Consider the following 17,686-nt stretch of genomic DNA (forward strand, 5'->3'; position numbering starts at 1 on the left):
GCGTGAATAAGTCAACGTAATCTACATTGAAGGTATCCTCTCCCCAAATTACACGTATTTAACTTGGTGAGTCCCATAGTCAGAATGCTATTTAAACATTTGCTAACTTTTAGTTCATATTTACATAATCTGATGACATACAGAAACACCAGAAGAAACAATATTACCAGAATCCAATGTATCCAAAATAGTTCGGTTAGTCACCCAGCTGATTAAGACAGTGGGAAAGGCTACACATTACGGGAAGTTTCCGTGCTGTACCAGAAAGAGGCGCTAGAGGGAGACGTGATTTCAGTAGAGTCATGGGAAGACGAAGGTAGCCCTGGGACTTTGAAGTTTCAGGTGAAGAAGGGGTCTGATGATCTTGTGCAGATGACGATTGCCTTTGACAAACCTTCTGTCTGCAGAAAGCAAGCGTCAAAAATGTAGACGTCATTTGATCTATTAACAAATAATTTCAGCTGATGGCAACCATGCATATTCTTAAAGGATTCCTAAACTAACTCCACAAGGCAAAACTTTGAACGGAATGATTCCCTAGTTGGAGGTAGATTTCTCACTGAAAAAATTACTTTGGCAACAAGTGAATTTTATCGTTTGATCAATGAACAAATCATTTCAACTGATGGCAACCATTCATATCCTTAAAGCAGTCCAAAACTCCAGAAGGCAAAACTTTGAATGGAATGATTCCCATCTAGTTGAAGTTAGAATCCTTACTGAAAAGAAATTAGCGAAGTTTGGCAACAAGTGAATTTTATCGTTTGATCAATGAACAAATAATTTCAACAGGTGGCAACCCTGTATATCTTCCACGTAGGCGTATCTTGACTAGAAAGCGATATATATGAAAAAGTTATTTTTCTTATGAGTTTTGATCAAACGATATTACACAAAGACATCTCAAGCTACATTTTAAACATTACTAAGAAACGAGAAGAAGTCGAACAAATGTATTAGAATAGTTTTAGAACCCATGTTTTAGATTAGTCATACAAACCATGTATACTGTATTACGACCTTTCGTATTTATGTATATGCCTGTACTTAGCCCGATAGGGCATGAATGTGCAATAAAGGCTATTATCAATTATCAATTGATATATCCTCACCTGGTACGATAGCGTATCTCGCCGAGAAGCCGGTATATCCGCTCTCCCACGTCGTTCGGAACTTCACCTGGAGTTTGATCTCACTGGCACGACTGGTGTAGACTTCGGGCGCGATGCTGCCGCAATGCCTGGAGCGATTCAACGGAAATACATAAAAGTTTAGCTTGACAAAAATCGCGCTCCTAGCGGCTACAGTTGCCGCCGCCCTAGAGGAGAGGGTCATCAACCCCAGCCAGGAGAGATTGTGTAAACACCAGCTATATCACAGTTCATTACAGGCTCGTTCTCATTTAAATGTCGAAATGCTGTCGCCTGAATTTACGGCTTGATATAGAGAAAATTATAGACAACATCACTGGTTCCTTCATTTTTCCATAACCCCTGTAATGTTTTACAAAAGATGCACCACAACATTCGTATTGGTTGATGGCTTAGACGGTTATTATAGCCACGGGTCGGATTTCACACCCTAAAAAATGGCTGTCGCCTGAGAAGAAACGAAGAATTCAAATAGTAGCCAAAAATGTAACAATTTAGTTCCCAGAATAATTGTTCGGCAGGTGAAACCAGCTACCAAGGCCCTCTGACCGATCACGTCAGATCGCTACTGTCACCGATCTTGGAGGCTGTGTGAGGTGGTTTATGCCTGTCGACAGATTCTGTAACAAACGTTACCACCACGGGTACGATGGTTGCCACGGTTTTATTATCCACGTATAAGACTAGAAATGACCATTTTTGTGACGCTGTACAGTTTTTCTGGCTTCCTAAAGAAACAAGAAAGGGTTGTTGACTGGTATTTGTATCCCACCTTGCTTAACAAAATGTTGTACAGAAATGACTGTAACAAACGTTACCATTGTTCGATGCTGTCTAAGCTTTCTATTTGACCTGGTGTAAAAAAGCTGCCCACTTTTCAAATGTTCCTTGGGACATCCACTTATACCTAAATGATATAGTCAATAAGGTAAGTCCTTTAGAAGAAAACAGGGTAAAGTTTACTATTGTAACAAACGTTACCGGTAACGTTACCCGCCCTGTAATGTATTACCAATGGGACCGAAAATAATAAGTTGCCATTTTTTGGCTATGGTTAAAAGAGGAATTTTCCTAAACAACCAGGTAGTTTTCACTGAAAATAAAGCCGATTTATTTTTCGACCAAAAAAATGCCATTTTCGACATTTCAATGAGAACGAGTGTACAGCGAAAACCACTTGATAACGCGCGCTTCATGTAGAGTTATTACCTGATTATACACGAAAAATTTGTCTCTATAAAAAGCATGAAGGCATGAGCAAAACGACAGAAAGAAAGACCGGACAGTCATCCCTTATCCTCTCATACCAAGCCCTGGCGTACCGTACTTTTCGCTGCGTTTGCGTTGGTCAGCCAACCAACCAATCGCGTCGATGCTGACGGTCAAGAGACAACGTGATTGGCTGGTGACTTCTTCTCAGAAAACAGAAAAGGGAGTATCTGATTGGCTGTTCATATTGACTGACTGGCCTGGCATGGGGTATGATACGAGTTCGGCTGACGTCACAGTTCGGCCGACGTCACATTTCCTACCCGGGGACAGGCCGGGCTGAGAAAAAAAAAAACACGGACTAAAATAATTCAACAGCATGCCTTGTGCAGATTTATTGGCATAAACTTTAATTGTTCCTTGTAAATGTGACGAAGGCCTTACCTGATGCCGTCCCCGTTCTCCGACCCGCTCACGGCGACGTAGTCGATCTCGCAGTTCTCGTCCTCCACGATGTCGATGAGGTCGAAGGCCAGGCGGATCCTCTTGTCGTCGGGCGCCTTGATGGTCCAGGTGCAGTCCGTGTTCTGCGGGTAGGGGTCCGGGTAGCGCGGGCTGGTGAACGTGCCCGTACGGTCCGTCAGGATGTGATTACAACCTGCAGGGCGCAAACATGTAATTCTATGTAATCTCCAAGCAGATCCTACGATAGCATCAGATAGTATCAAAAGCTGGCAGAGGAGTGAAGCCGGCATAGGAGTGTTACGCTCCTGTGCCCGTTCGACTCCCTTTGGCGCATGGCTGGCTATACTCCTTGGCCAGCTTTGATACTATCGTATGGTACCATGGGATCTGCTTGGAGATAAATCCCATGCACTGAGTACATGGCCCAACCTCCTCTAAAGCAGCACGTGAGAACTTGCTCAGTGTAGAACTTGAACGCTTGTGATCTGCATTTTTTCGTGTGATTGGTCAATTCCTAGCCAATCAGGGAACTCCATCATACCACTGTCATACTTGTGGAATTGATAGCTACAATAGGATTACGTTTTAAGTTTATAATTTCTCAAAGTAGAATATATATTAACAAAATCCACGCAGGGAACTGTTAAGCCTAAATCTACCTGCACACGGCCGATTTCTGAGTTTGATGTCATCAAGAGCGATGTCACCGCTATTCTGGGACTCTACCACCGCCTCCAGCACGATCTGGTCGGGAGATATACAGATTGCTCAGAAATAGATTCTACATCTACTCTCTATACAATCTAGTCGGGGAGATGTACTGTTCAGAAATAGATTCTACATCCACTCTCTGTACAATCTAGTCAGGGGGTGTACATATTGCTCAGAAATAAATTCTACATCCACTGTCTGTGCAATCTTCATAATAAAATCGTATCCGACCTTTTTGTTATGTTTTTCTGTTTTGATGATTGCTATGGACCTAAGGTAAATGTCATATGAATATGTATGAATTATGATTACAAACAAAATGCCTACCTGAAAGTCCTTATATGTGGTGAAAGAAAGTTCTGCCTGGTTCCAGTAGCCATAGAGCAGTTCTCCCATAGTCCAAATCGGTCCCTTCAACTCGCCCTCCGATAGCAGGTACACATTCAGCAAGTTCTTTGCCTACAGTAGACAGATATGGACAAATCCTTGATATTTCGTAACTCTATACTTATCCGGAAGTCTTAGTCAACGTCTTAACTTTTAACATGATAGATATGATTTAGAAAGGGAGCCGAAAAGGGTATACACAAAGTTAATCAAGGAAGTTTCAACGAAAGAGAGAAAATAAATCACCGTGGTTGATCAAGAAATGACACCTTGCGGTTGGCCAGTTCCTAACCAATCGGAAAATAGTGCCCTGTGGTTGGTCAGTCCCTACCCAATCTAAGAGCAATAGAACGTTTCCCTGTTATTGTCCAGTTCCTGGTCTATTATCTAAGTACAGACTTACATCGAAGCCCAGATCAGCGGGGTAGTCCTCGGTCATGTGGTAATGAAACGTCAAACACTGCTCAGCCTTTTCACCATGCGGGATTACTGGGGACTGCAGGCGTGCGAGTGGCCGACCGGTTGTGACTGTGGCGGGAGATTCTACGGCTACGTACCAGCCGTCACCTGCAAGGTTCAACACAACATTTGCCTTGGCTTATATATGTACAAACCCGCAAACGATGCATAACTGGGCATGGGTAAAATTAGAGACAGTTTTCATTGCTTATTCCACCTGTTAAAGTCGCAGCATTTAAAATGGGGACGCACATTTCAATGTATTAAATAAGACAACAGCAACGTAAAGCTATGGTTTGTCTCTAATCTGATGTAGACTCTCGATTTCGGTTCAAATCTTTGCCATCTTGCAGTGATGTCACTTGGCGCCTTCCTACCCCTTCATTTTGAAGCGTGGTCGAGGTCATTTCCGTCAAAGGTCTTCCAACGTCTGCGAGAATGTTGTACAGCTTATAACATGATTATGGTGAGGATACACTCTCTATAAATTACACAATGTAGTGGTATACTATTTCTCCCGGAGCCACGAAATCCTCGCTTTCAACAGTACACATGTGACCAGCAGGTCCCTACGGGATGGTCCTAGTTATAGATCAGTTATCCTAACCACCATTGCCGCAGCACGAAGTCATAACACTATTAATACCCTTCGTCTCCACACGCCTGTCCGTGCCTCCCGGTAAGGGACTTCTATCCCAGAGATAGAACATGATCCTTGTCTTATTTAGTCTGAGTAATCCGCTCAATCAACCTCTTCATGAGACTGACGTCATTTTTGACAGTGTACAGGAATACACCTACATTGAGCCGTGCTTTCGAATTAGACCTACGTGTGGTACGATCCGATTTATCACCATCATTCCGAAAAGAAAGTCGTGTTGTTTGCATCATGCATGGCCTTCGTGTTCTACATTGCAAACCGCAAACGACAAAAAATGTATACCCACATAACTCTAGTGATGGTTTCTCTTTGATGTCTTTCCAATACAATTCCATGTTTGGTTGTGTCCCCTGTGAAAAGGTTGTATCCCCCTCTCCGCAAAGCTTTATACGATTGCAGCACTCCTCTCTTGTAGTATTTTCTTTCCTTCTCTTTTGCCTCTTAGCAAGAAAACATTTAACTTCGCGCACATTAGGCAAATGGCACGTTATAGGCAGATTTCTGTAAGCTTAGAACCAACTTAACAACTGCAGTAATTTCGAATTCTTTCTATATTTACACTCCTGATTGTTGACATTTACCATGTTCTTTGTACACAATGAATAAGACATATTGGTTTGATTACAGACCGTACCTTATTACAGCGGTGTGGATGAAAGACTAGAACAACTGTATTGCCACCTGCCCCCGCTGAGTTCTGTCCCAAATTCCGTCACCCAATCAGTACTATCCAAACTAACACACCGAGACTTAGCGCAGGGCTCCAAGTCGGGAGGATTACACGAAAGAATACTTCACGCATCAGCTTACAGTGCGTTGACGATTTAACGTGGAAGGAAAAAAAGCCTCCGAATGAAACTCGTATGTAAAATAGCACTAAAGTTGGGACCTGCCTTTTTCTACAAATTAAACAAGGAGAAACGAGAAGTCGGTGTCGGTGCCCGGTCACAACAGTTGCACGAAGCGACAGCATATTCAATGGGTCATTGGTGGCCTTTTTCTTGGGACAGTGAATTTCCTAAAGCATCTTTTCATCCTCCTAAAACATTTCTTTATTTACAAAAGCTAAGCATTTAGTCTTACTAAATAATCCTGTTTGTTTCTAGGTTTCCTTCAGTGTCTTGAACGGATGCCATTCACAATATGAAGTTTGTATGGCAGTGTATAGTGTAACTTACTTGTTGCTAGGGTGTGGTCCGTGCTTGGCAACGTCGTCCAGTAGGTGTCGCCTGTAGCGTCCCATCCCTGTAGGACAGACCAGTCCATGGTGTCGTCCTGTCCCTGGGTCCAGGAACACAGGCTGTTGCCTTCAAACGCACAGTCGGCAACGGCAGAAGCATCACTGTCAAGGTAGACTCGAAATCTTTGTCTTGGATACCCATGAACTGATGACGTGTACACTAGAAGTAAGAACACTGCACCTGCTGATGCCGCCATCTTGTTCGAAATGTTGAGTTGATTCCTGCAAAATCAATTAAAATAGAAGAATTAGAACATTTTGTGAAGCACATGTAAGAAATGTAGTCACATCACGGAGTCTCAAAGTACTGATAGTTGCTGCACCTTCTTGAAGTATTTACCCTTACAAAGGACACAACACGTTACAAATCCTACCTTGAACTCTAAGACGATTTCGTCAAGGTCATAAGAAAGCTTTGGTGTTCTAATGAGAAAGGCATGAACTTTCTTGTTTCATGTGAAGCACACGTTACAAAAGACACTTGTCGGCGTTTAAAGAAGGACACAAAAGGAAGGGCCAAGTGAGAAAAAAGGTCAATGTAGCCGATCAATTATACAAGCAAGGGATCAAGGCATTGGTCTGGTCAAAGTTTAGATTCTAGATTAGATGTTTTAGATTTGCGTTATTAGCTGTCCTAATTGACAAAGGTATGGGCGCCCTTGTTACATGTAAAACAGGTGTCGCAAGGCGTTTAAATGCTGACATAAAATCAAGGTCCAAATGCTGTCAAAAGTCAGTTTATCAGTCACCACACCTCTTATCACACACAGCCGACCATGAACTCCAAACTCTCTAAAGACCATGGAGCTAGTCGTAAGCCAGGTCATTTGTGTTCGGGAGTTGGTCGGTGAAGTTGCCTACTAGTCTCTAAAAGTCGTATGCGACAGCTGAATAAATGACTTTTTAAAAACATCAAGTAAAGTCATCTTCTTCTCAAAGAAGTCCTAAGGAGCGAGATGGCCATGAATCTAGAGTAAGACTAATTCCACACCACTCCCGACCAAGCGCCAACCTTACAAGTTGGTTGGTAAGTATTCGGGAGCAAAGTCGTGGGAAGGTTCTGATTGTGTGACGATTTTACAGTACATGTATCTCCATATTCAGAATAGGTACAGATGTACATATCAATAAAGGTTCTGGTCAACACTTTTCCGATCTCGAATTGTAAAGCAATGATCTTTATTTTTTTGCTACTTTTGATGAAAAATAACTCTGTACGAGGAGCATAAGCATAAACGATAAAATCCTCATCAAAAAATTTAGAATTATTCACCGGAACCATAATTCCAAAGCCAGGGTTACACTCATACAAAGAGCTTCCTCCAAAAAAGCAGCAAGTGTCATAACAAAGTAACCACTACCATGTGTTAGGGCAAACGTCAAATACAATCATTGATTTCAAGTCAACGTTTCTTTCAGCAGTAGTCAATCGGCCTTGGTTGAATTCTGGATTGGTGACAAAAGGGTAAAATTTCTAAACTTTTGGCGAAAACAAGAAGTACAAAGTCGAGCGACGGCATTGTATATGAAAACCGAGCCAAATGTGAGCAAAAGTGACATCAGTTCTCATTTCCAGCTTTTAGCTTTCTATTTTAGAAACATCCTGTCACAACGTCATTCCAAATTTTAGATGATGGTAAAAGTAAGTTTGAACGCTCTTTTACATTAAGCAGTTTGATTAATGTCTGTTGTAGTTTAAGACGTCTTTGTTTATCTTAATTTATTTTCACAATACTCTAAATGCAAATGTCTTTCTGTCCCTCCTTAGATGTCACTTCTTAAGGACAACTGGGTTGGTACTAACGCATCCCCTACTATGACTCAATCTGACTCAAACAGTTGGTAACGATAACAATTGCCATGTGTTGTAGGTGCTTCAACCATAACAGACATCTAATATTTCATAATCTCAATGGAATTAAAACATCAAAGGGTAGTTACGTAAGGAAGAACGTCAAATCTGTCATATCAAATCCTTGCATTATCGAAGCTGCATTGAGTGTTTACTTTTAGGAGGAAATGGTGCTTAAAGTTAAGTTTTGATTAAAATAACGCCTGACGTTTAGGTCGTGGGTTCACAGTTATAACTGGTATCCTTGTTTCACCTAAGCGCTGTATATCTCTAAGCTTTATCTAAGACCAAGCTATCTTCTGAAGGCTCCCCTGCTGTTTTTGATCTACTTTCTGTAACCACGATAGTTCTTCCTGTGCTGACAGACTGGTATTAAAGTACTAGTGTGCATCTTACTGAACTGTTAAAATACGCAACGCATTCGCAATTCGCTAATGCCCCTGTCACATTTGGCGAAAATCCGGATCGGACGACGACTCTGCGGCAATCGCCCGAGCCTCGCTTATAGTAATAACTTGATTGCACAACAATTGTATAAAGTACAAAGTATGGCTTACATGTGACAGGGACGGTTTTCTGGTGAAAAATACGCGCAACCCTCTGTCGATCTTAAATATGGCCGATCTTCCATCGATACGCCCGAAGATCGTGAATAATGTGAGAGGGGTATAACCTGTGCATTTGTCGCATAAAATTGCTTTTTTGAATGTTAAAGAAATTCGCAAATCCCAAAATATATAAATAGCGCAAAGAGGCAAAAGGCATAAAGTTATGTTTTTTATCTAGTTTGAGCCGAAACTGATAATGTGACATTCATTTCATATGGAAAGGTCGCGTATTTTACCTGTGCGTCGCGCAGCACAGAGTAACCGCAAAGGAAAGTGGGCGCAAAGTTGGCGCAGTTTAGCGCAATTCATTGAGATCCCGCTATAGGAGGAAACAGAAGGAAACTAGAGTCCGATCTGTATAAAGTGCTACCATTTTGGTCAAACATGCAGCAAGTCCCATATGACGCAATATTAGCGCGTGTTCTCGTTCCGTATACATTCGGTGAGCGCTTTGAATTTTCCGTGGAAACCCGTGGAAAGAGATCTAACATCTACTTGGTGTAGGCATGGTACTAGTGTACTGATAGAGTAGTCTTCAGAAGGGTACAGATGGAAACCAGAGTCTTAATATATCCGACCTCTATATAGTATATGGCATTAGGATCATTTGGGTCAAACATGGGCAGGTCCCACCTGTAACACGAGCACATGTTCTCGTTCCGTACATTCGATGAGCGATTTGAATTTTCCGTGGAAACCCATAGAAAGAGGTCTAACATCTACTTGGTGTAGGCATGGTACTAGTGTACTGATAGAGTAGTCTTCAGAAGGGTACAGATGGAAACCAGAGTCTTAATGTATCCGACCTCTATATTGTATATCATCTGGGTCAATTCGGGCAGGTCCCACCTGTAACACGAGCAGGTGTTTTCGTTCCGTACATTCAAAGAATGATACAGAATTTTTATTGAAACCACAAACCGTTCCAAATATAGCTTCGCTTTGGCAACCTGGCATGTTAATGTGAACCATACAGTTACCGATATGCGATTTTAAGCGGCAAATGGATACACTTGGCTTTACTGGATCAAAGTAGCCTTGAACTTAAGTACTGTTACAGCACGCCCTGAACAGTACGTGGGAGTGGGCCTTTAGTAGAGAGGGGATTAGTAAATCTGGAAAAATACAAAAACTGATGTCAGGGGACGGGATAGAGTTCCAAACTTTTGCTTCCTCCCCTAAGGAGCGATATATTGTATGTATGTATTGGACGTGCAGGTCGAGGATTGGTCCACACAGCCACGCACATGAGAGCCTGCGTCTGCGAAGGAAGAAAATCTGGAAAATACAAAAACTGATGTCCTTGGACGGGATAGAGTTCCACAATTTTGCTTCCTCACCTAGGGAGCGATATATTGTATGTGTGTATTTGACGTGCAGGTCGAGGATTGGTCCACACAGGCACATGAGAGCCTGCGAAGGAAGAAAATCTGGAAAAATACAAAAACTGATGTCAGGGGACGGGATAGAGTTCCACAATTTTGCTTCCTCGCCTAAGGAGCGATATATTGTATGTGTGTATTGGACGTGCAGGCCTAGGATTGGTCCGCACAGCCATATGAGAGTCTGCGAAGGAAGACAATTTTCCCACTCATCTCCGTAAGCGAAGAAACAGCAATTGTCATCACGCATTGCCAATGTGCAGATGTTATGTTTATGACTCATTTTAATGTTACTTCATTTTTTGAAGAGAAGTTTAAGTTTACGTCTTCTCAGTTTCTTTTTTCATCTTCTCACTAATTCTGTACCATCGTCCATCCGGATATCGATACCAATACCAAGAAGACTAGTACTGTTTGGCCGTGACTCTTTTATCAAGTACAAAGGTAAAAAAATACTTGATTCTATGTATGACATCCTCTGGAAACCACAAATTCACGAATAGAATGTGAAAAAAATCACTACTTAGTCTCATTAACAATGCGCTGAGACCTTGGAAAAACGTTACGAATGAAACGAAGATGGAAATAGTTGATGGTACTGTGTAGAATTGCAAGAAGGACGAAGGAATTTAGAGACGCCTTTCGCTTTTAGACAACCTGTTATATCGTCCTATGAGCATTTCATTCATGGAATCAGGCCAAAACCAATACACATTCGGATGCTATCCATAAAGTCGAGACTGTGTGGCCTACAGCAGAGGGGATTGGGGAAATGGAAAAGACTTGTATTTCTACTCCTCCCCTAATGATGTTTACTAAACAGGACACGACCGAGCTATGTGGAACGTTTTTTTCGTTTCAGAATTTGGTTCGTGGAATGTAAATGTTTTCATTTTCAGAAATAGAAACAAGGAATTTCTAGTCTCCAAGCAGACATGTCAGCTGGATGAGAAAAGAGAAGAATTTGGCCCAATAGGGACAACTAAGTTGCTATGGGGTCTCAGTCAGTCTTTTGCAGTCTATCCCGACGGTCAGTCCACTCCTAGACCTATTCAATCCTACTAGGCTTTTATTCCTAACTTGGCCGAAGTCCCCTAGCTACATGTATTACTAGTGCATTCGGCCAGGTGCGAGTCTGGTAGAGACAAAGGAATGTCGACAGTAGCTTGAAATGGTCATATAGCCTAGCTGGCATCTATCCTATTCTCACTAAGGTTCGCTTCTCTGATCGCTTTTTCCTAAAATATCAATATCCTGCCAGTGTAATGATGCGGGGGGGGGGGGGGGCAACCATGGCGAGAATAGGACAGATGCCAGCTAGGCTAATGGTCTAATGCTCTGTAAAGATGAAGAGCCAAAAAGCATATCAAGGGCCGTTGAGGTGGTGAAATCGACTGTTCAGAACATTTCTACCGAAATGACTTTACAGCACGAGTCTTACAAACCAACATCTTCACTCAGTTCCTAGAAGGGCACATTGGCACATAGAGCACCAAGTTTCCTTGCTGTTTTAGTAGCAGGGCATATTCTTAAAGAGTCCTTAAAGAGAGATTGTGAGCCCTTTAATGTGATGAGGCACCTCCTCGAACACGTACGGGCTCACATTTTTACGTCCATTCCGAAAAAGACAGGTACAGCCCCAACCGAGATGCCCAACCCAGGATTGAACCGGGCTCTCCCAGTTACAAACCATTTGGAACCAAGATCTTATCTGGGAGGCTGCTACCAATTGAGCTACAGGGACATTCAAACATAGCAACATGGCGACCCTCAAACTAACTGTAAGCCATTATCACGATACTCTTCAATGTATATAGCACGTTTGGTCCACTTTGAAGTTGATAATGTATTCCTTAAACCGCATGATCACCATCTAGATTTGCTCCCAACCCCAGAGAGATCCACCATCCCCTCGCGCGAACTCGCACAAACGTGTACAGGGCAACACCAAAGGTTCGAGGCAATTAATTAGGTCCTCTAATGAGTGAGTCTAGATCTCACTCGTCCGTGAGATTTCAGGCAAACAGGAGAAGAGTTTCACGAGGAAAGAATTCTACAGCGGCATCTACTAGGGTATGAGAGTTTGTGTCTGACTCTCAGTGACTATTACCCTACCGTACGTGCCGACATCGATCATATATCAGGATACAATGGATAACCCGTCCGGTGAAGTTGTCAGAGAACATCTATCGGACATTCAATACTACATCATTTATCAATGATATTAAATACACGTTATCCGTATCATTCACGAGAAAGGGGGGGGGGGGCTTTTTTCCGTAAAAACGTTGCCGGCCCAGCCTATTAGAAATAAGATAGGATGGGTGGCGAAAATACAGGTTCCGGTTGCACGATCAAAGATTTTGCAAATAACATTAAGAGAAAGAGTTGCTAGCTGATATTAGATATTCTTTTTTTAATTAAGAAGATCGATATTGTGGATTGTCAGCATGCAGTGATTCATGTGGTATCATGTGTTGCAGAACAGCAGAAAGCGATTCCCCTTGTCCAGCACCCTGCACCAAGGCTGTCGGCACAAATCTGACGACAAAGAAAGGGCATGTGAACTTCCTTGATCCCGCCTAACGAAGTGCATATTGCAGGTGTCGCGCCCACAAGTGGGATTTCTTTCACGTCAGCGCACGAGAATACACCAGTTATTGGGAACAGATAACATCAAAGACTGGGCCTTAAACAAAACAGGGTTGTGTAGCGGGGAATACGCTACCGCACACGATTATTGTCCTCAGCCAGCACAAAACTGACCCCTGTAGGACCGGTTGTGTCTAACGTGTAAGGCAATGGCCTGCGCCAAATGGCGAATTAGGGCAAAGTTGGAGTAGAATGCCAGTTCCCGGTAGCCATTAGGTTCCAATCAAAATCAAGGTACAATGATTAGAAGTATTAAATTCAGCAAAAAGAGACAGACCGACTGACCAACAGACAGACAGACAGACGGACCGATCGACCAACCGACCGACCGACAGGCCGACCGACAGACAGGCAGACAGACACAGACAGGCCGACCGACCCACCGACAGACAGACAGACCGACTAACCAACCAACCAACCAACCCAAAGTAAGAACACAGCAAACCCAGGATCCAGAATGCCCCTGTTGTAGGCCGACAGACAGACAGACAGACAGACAAGCCGACAGACAGACAGACAGACAGGCCGACAGACAGACAGACCGACCGAATAACCAACCAAGCCAAAGTAAGAACACAGCAAACCCAGGATCCAGAATGCCCCTGCTGTAGACAGACAGACAGACAGACAGACAGACAGACAGACAGACAGACAGGCCGACAGACAGGCCGACAGACAGGCCGACAGACAGGCCGACAGACAGGCCGACAGACAGACAGACTAACCAACCAACCAACCAACCAACCAACCCAAAGCAAAAACACGGCAAACCCAGGATTCAAAATGCCCCTGCTGTAGCTATAGACCAAAGCAGCTGGTCCGTTCGTCCATTTCCTGGGTATCTCCAGGGGTAATAGACTCAACATGCCGGCGGCGTTTCGAACAATCCCACATGCTTGGAGGCGAGGCCGCTGACAAATTGGTACAGCCAAAAGTCACGGCTGTAATACATGGCTCTCCGCGTCCGGTTTGAGTTCTTGTTACCATGGGCCACTTGCCACCGAACAAGGCGGAAAGGCATTTTGGGGACAATTTAAGGCCGCACAATGGATAACATTATCTGGGAACCTCAAACTTGTTGGGAGATTGTCCTAAAAGCAATACAAGAAAGCTTATTTGCAACTTCATGACCGAAAACTAAATGCAAGTACCTGCCGGTAGAAACAAACTAGTGATCTAAAAACGTGATGCCCAAGTCAAGACGAACGTACTGTAGGAAGCGTTGTAGGGATTTTGGCTCGAGCTTTCGTCAGTTTCTGTAGCCTTAATTAGGGAAATTGACCCGCTATCTCAGCGTCAAGTGGTTAGACGATCACGTGATTTTGACAATGGTTGAAATATTCATGAAAGTCTGTATTGCCCCCCGTCCCGGCCCTGGTGTACAGCATTTTTCATGCCCACACTCCCCTGTAAAGATGTCTACAGTCTAAGCTATCGACTCTGTCTCGTAACGCAGGCGATTCTACTTAAATGCATTTCACGAATCTGGTCGAATAATTTTATGTGAGTCTTCTCAGTGGAGGCTTCTTTACAATGTAACACTTAATACTTTTATGACAACACTCCATATATCTACCAGTTCGTCATCTTGTTCAGTCTCTAAACGCCTTATGCCCATGATCTGACCTGCCTACGCTTGCTTTGGTACTACTAGTCAAAACTTTTCATCATTGCCAAGAGCTCAATATGCATGTCTTCGTGTCTATGTGAACGTCTCTATCAACAGGGAAACGTAATATCGTACGATTATGAATCTAGGTGTGTCACAGAATTGTGACAACCAATTACCACATAAAGGCTGACAAATCTATCTTAAAAATCACAACTTTTTCTAGAATCAAACTTAGCCTCCCTTGCAGCCCTCCGCCCGGCGTTTCTGTTTTCATTCACTACCCGCAGTTTTCTGATTAGCTCCCGGGTTTCGGGGACCTGGTTCTGTCTGTGCCAGAGGGCTGCATTTGAGGCTACATTTCAGCACAGATGAAAGCATGACCTTTTTCGGAGGAGGTAGTATCCGATCTTAGACCAAACATGTAGGTTGGGTACTGTTTGTTGCGTCTCCTGTCAGGTTTAACAGTTGGAATGCGCGAAGACGGACCAGTGTGGGGTTGGTGGAGTACGTGCATGCATGCGTGAAACAGTAGCTGCATTCTCAAAAAAGCGTCTTCTGACTCTTTTGTCATCTACATTTTCCCTGTCGCTTTAATTTTTCTAGTTTATCAACCCAACCCCCTCATCACCCGCCAGCACCATCATTGGATCCATCCGTGTCCTGAGCCCCATGAATTATGAACTATCTTTTTTTAGAGATGGAAATTCCTTGACCCGTACTCGGTTAAACGGGTCAACATTATTGGGCCCCGAAAAGGCTAAGCCATCCCTAACAAATGCATTCTGAGTGGCCTTAGAGAGGACGTGACCCAGCAAATGCCCCAGCAGCCACCAGTCATTCTGTAATCTCACCTTTGACCTTCTGAAGGGCTCGAAAATGACGCTACCGTGACAGAGGTATTTTCTTTCTTCTCCTCTTTAATTAGCTGTACTTCGTGTCTTCTTAAAGATTTGTGGTCAGAATAATCGCTTGTACTAACAAACCAATAAATGTTTTACTTAAAGAGGTGTTTCGGTTCAACAGATCATCAAATCGACTTCAAAGGAGCGAAAGGTCCACACTTGACCTTGGCCATGACCTTGGAGACTTCACGGTTAAGGTCGAGACATCTCCAACCTTTCAAGACAGGCTGTTTTGCTGAATATGGCTGATTTAAGATCAAACTTGACATAAAAGTGATCGGCGGTAACAGTGTGGCTTTAAGATAAGGCGTTTTTCCTAACACGGAATATTTTAATCCAAAGTTGAAAGCGCGCTACCCGCGGCAAAGGCGCTTTGGAAAAGCAAGGTTTACTTTCATGCAAGGTATGCTTTAAAGTATGTTTTCGTCTGTTATGCAGTATGTTTTTGTTAGGAAATAATTTCTTGTTCAACGACGGTCGACATAGACAACACTAGTTATTCGTAATCTTAATGATCTTCGCAAAACCGATTTGAATGATTGAAGTTTTACTTAATTCCAATTCAAGACGGACAGGACTCGCTAAAGAGGCAAGCTTCTGATGTTGGGAAAATACATTAATCAATAAACGGGATAGACGTACAGGAGCCTACATAACGTTGCCTCCCTTCATAAGTATAAGTGGTCAGTCCCTTCCAGTAACTTAGAGTAAAAATGAATAGAAAAGTGACATTTCATTCAAGGTCTAGTCATCTCGCAAGGGGAATAGAACCCTGAACCTTTGGTACCCAGAACTTGGAAGTCTAACCTTCAATCGCTTGGATGTTATATTTTACAGATGTTCCAGGAAAAACATAGCTCGACTTTTCTCACCAAAGAAAACACCACTTTGCACTTCACAAAGCCCATTGAAACGACCAATTGTGAGAAAAGCGGGCACAAAGGAAAGTCGCTTATTTGGATAAGCTCAAAAGAGGGAAAAAAGATTAGGAAAAGCAAACGACGGCGGGAGGAGTGGAAGACAATATAAATATTCGTACCACCATTAATCTTCATCCTTCAATCGCAATCTTTATCATTTCATCAATCATTTCTTCTTCGCCATCTATTTGCACTTATCAAAAGAAAACGACAGGTTTGAAAACTTCAAACGTCTCAATAGATCTTAAGAAAAGAGAGAACCTTACCTTAGTGAGGACAGCTCCCAGCAAGTGTGCCGAACACGAGGTAACGTTACAGAGCTGGCCTTGACTGAGGAGAGGTCTCAGTGGGGAGACCGATGCAGTTTCAACCAGCCTCACACGATCCCCGATCTCTTTTCCAGCCCGGACGGACACCCGGTTATAAAGGCTGGATCCTGCCTCGCGCGGGTAACCCAAACCTGTGGCACGTTTCCAAACTTCTGCTTCTGAAGTTCGCCTCTGGAACGACGCCCTTGTGGGGACCTGCTGCCGAATCCCTCCGGTATAAAACAAACCTGCTTCTGTTTTTACAGGTTTGATCGCTGGAGAACACCCAAGTACCCTGGCTCAACAAAACACCGGAGTGTGATTTGTCTGCGTCAGGAAAAAATGTTGGTAGCTGCTCCGAGCGGGTGGGTTGCAGCGTGCGTGGTGACGGCTTCTGTAGTACGGCTGGGCTCGGCGAGGGTTCTGGAGGGTGCTGCTAGGACTTTTCAGTATTAGCGGTATACTCGACATCCAATGCACACGTCAGTGTCATCTAAGGTGGGGGTGGGGGTTTCTGTCTTAAATTCTATGTATTACAAGGAAATAAATCATAACCCAACATCATTATGTGCGTGTAGATATCGTATTGATGATTTTAGAACAATATCCATGTAAGCTTAGACCCGTTTATATGTGATTATCGTCTTCATTTGATTCTTTCTATCAAATTAGGTTGTACCATTTGGAGGCGTTTAGATATATAGGTGTGTGGGTGAGTACGTGCGTTATAGGTTGCGTGTGCGTGTTCGTATGTTTTGTTTGTTTCTCTATGTTTGTTTGTTTGTCTGTCTGTCTGTCTGTCTGTTTGTTTATTTGTTTGTTTGTTTCTTTAAAAGTCTGAGTACCATCCTCCGTAGTGACCACTGATCTCACCACTGGCTCGATACTTCCGCTTGCTAACCACGGACTGTACCCTGATGAAATCTCGCTTATAGCAGCCCGTCCAACATCCGCCAGTTACAGCCCCAGACAGCAGAGTTTGTGTTACACAGACTACTAGTAAACACGGAACAAGCGAAAGGCTATTTGTTTGCGAAAATATCAGTACGTATTTTTGCCCCCCACCCCCCACCGCCGCAGCATTGTACTGACATATATACACAAGAGCCTCTGTGACCTATAAACAGTCGTCATAAACATGTAGTCCCGGGTGGGGGGCATCTTATT

At 43.3% G+C, this 17,686-nt stretch overlaps 1 protein-coding gene and 1 long non-coding RNA gene across 3 annotated transcripts in view; one reads left to right on the plus strand and one right to left on the minus strand.

Annotated features, from left to right (window-relative positions):
• Positions 1–16,792, minus strand: part of LOC118403186 (titin-like) — a 33,086-nt gene extending 16,294 nt beyond the window's left edge. For both annotated transcript variants that reach the window (XM_035801750.1, XM_035801749.1), the window contains exons 1-7: positions 16,478–16,792; positions 6,222–6,505; positions 4,327–4,490; positions 3,864–3,995; positions 3,485–3,569; positions 2,805–3,018; positions 1,113–1,240 (exon numbers count right to left, since the gene is read on the minus strand). In XM_035801750.1, the coding sequence (XP_035657643.1) occupies positions 1,113–1,240; positions 2,805–3,018; positions 3,485–3,569; positions 3,864–3,995; positions 4,327–4,490; positions 6,222–6,480 (982 nt within the window). In that variant the 5' untranslated portion in view covers positions 6,481–6,505; positions 16,478–16,792. The remainder of the gene's footprint in view (positions 1–1,112; positions 1,241–2,804; positions 3,019–3,484; positions 3,570–3,863; positions 3,996–4,326; positions 4,491–6,221; positions 6,506–16,477) is intronic.
• Positions 1–16,949, plus strand: part of LOC118403188 — a 17,702-nt gene extending 753 nt beyond the window's left edge. Inside the window, exon 3 of the long non-coding RNA XR_004829617.1 lies at positions 16,786–16,949. This is a non-coding gene — a long non-coding RNA (uncharacterized LOC118403188). The remainder of the gene's footprint in view (positions 1–16,785) is intronic.
• Positions 16,950–17,686: the final 737 nt, after the last annotated feature.

Source organism: Branchiostoma floridae, chromosome 16, assembly GCF_000003815.2.
Source record: "Branchiostoma floridae strain S238N-H82 chromosome 16, Bfl_VNyyK, whole genome shotgun sequence".
Taxonomy (NCBI): Eukaryota; Metazoa; Chordata; class Leptocardii; order Amphioxiformes; family Branchiostomatidae; genus Branchiostoma; species Branchiostoma floridae.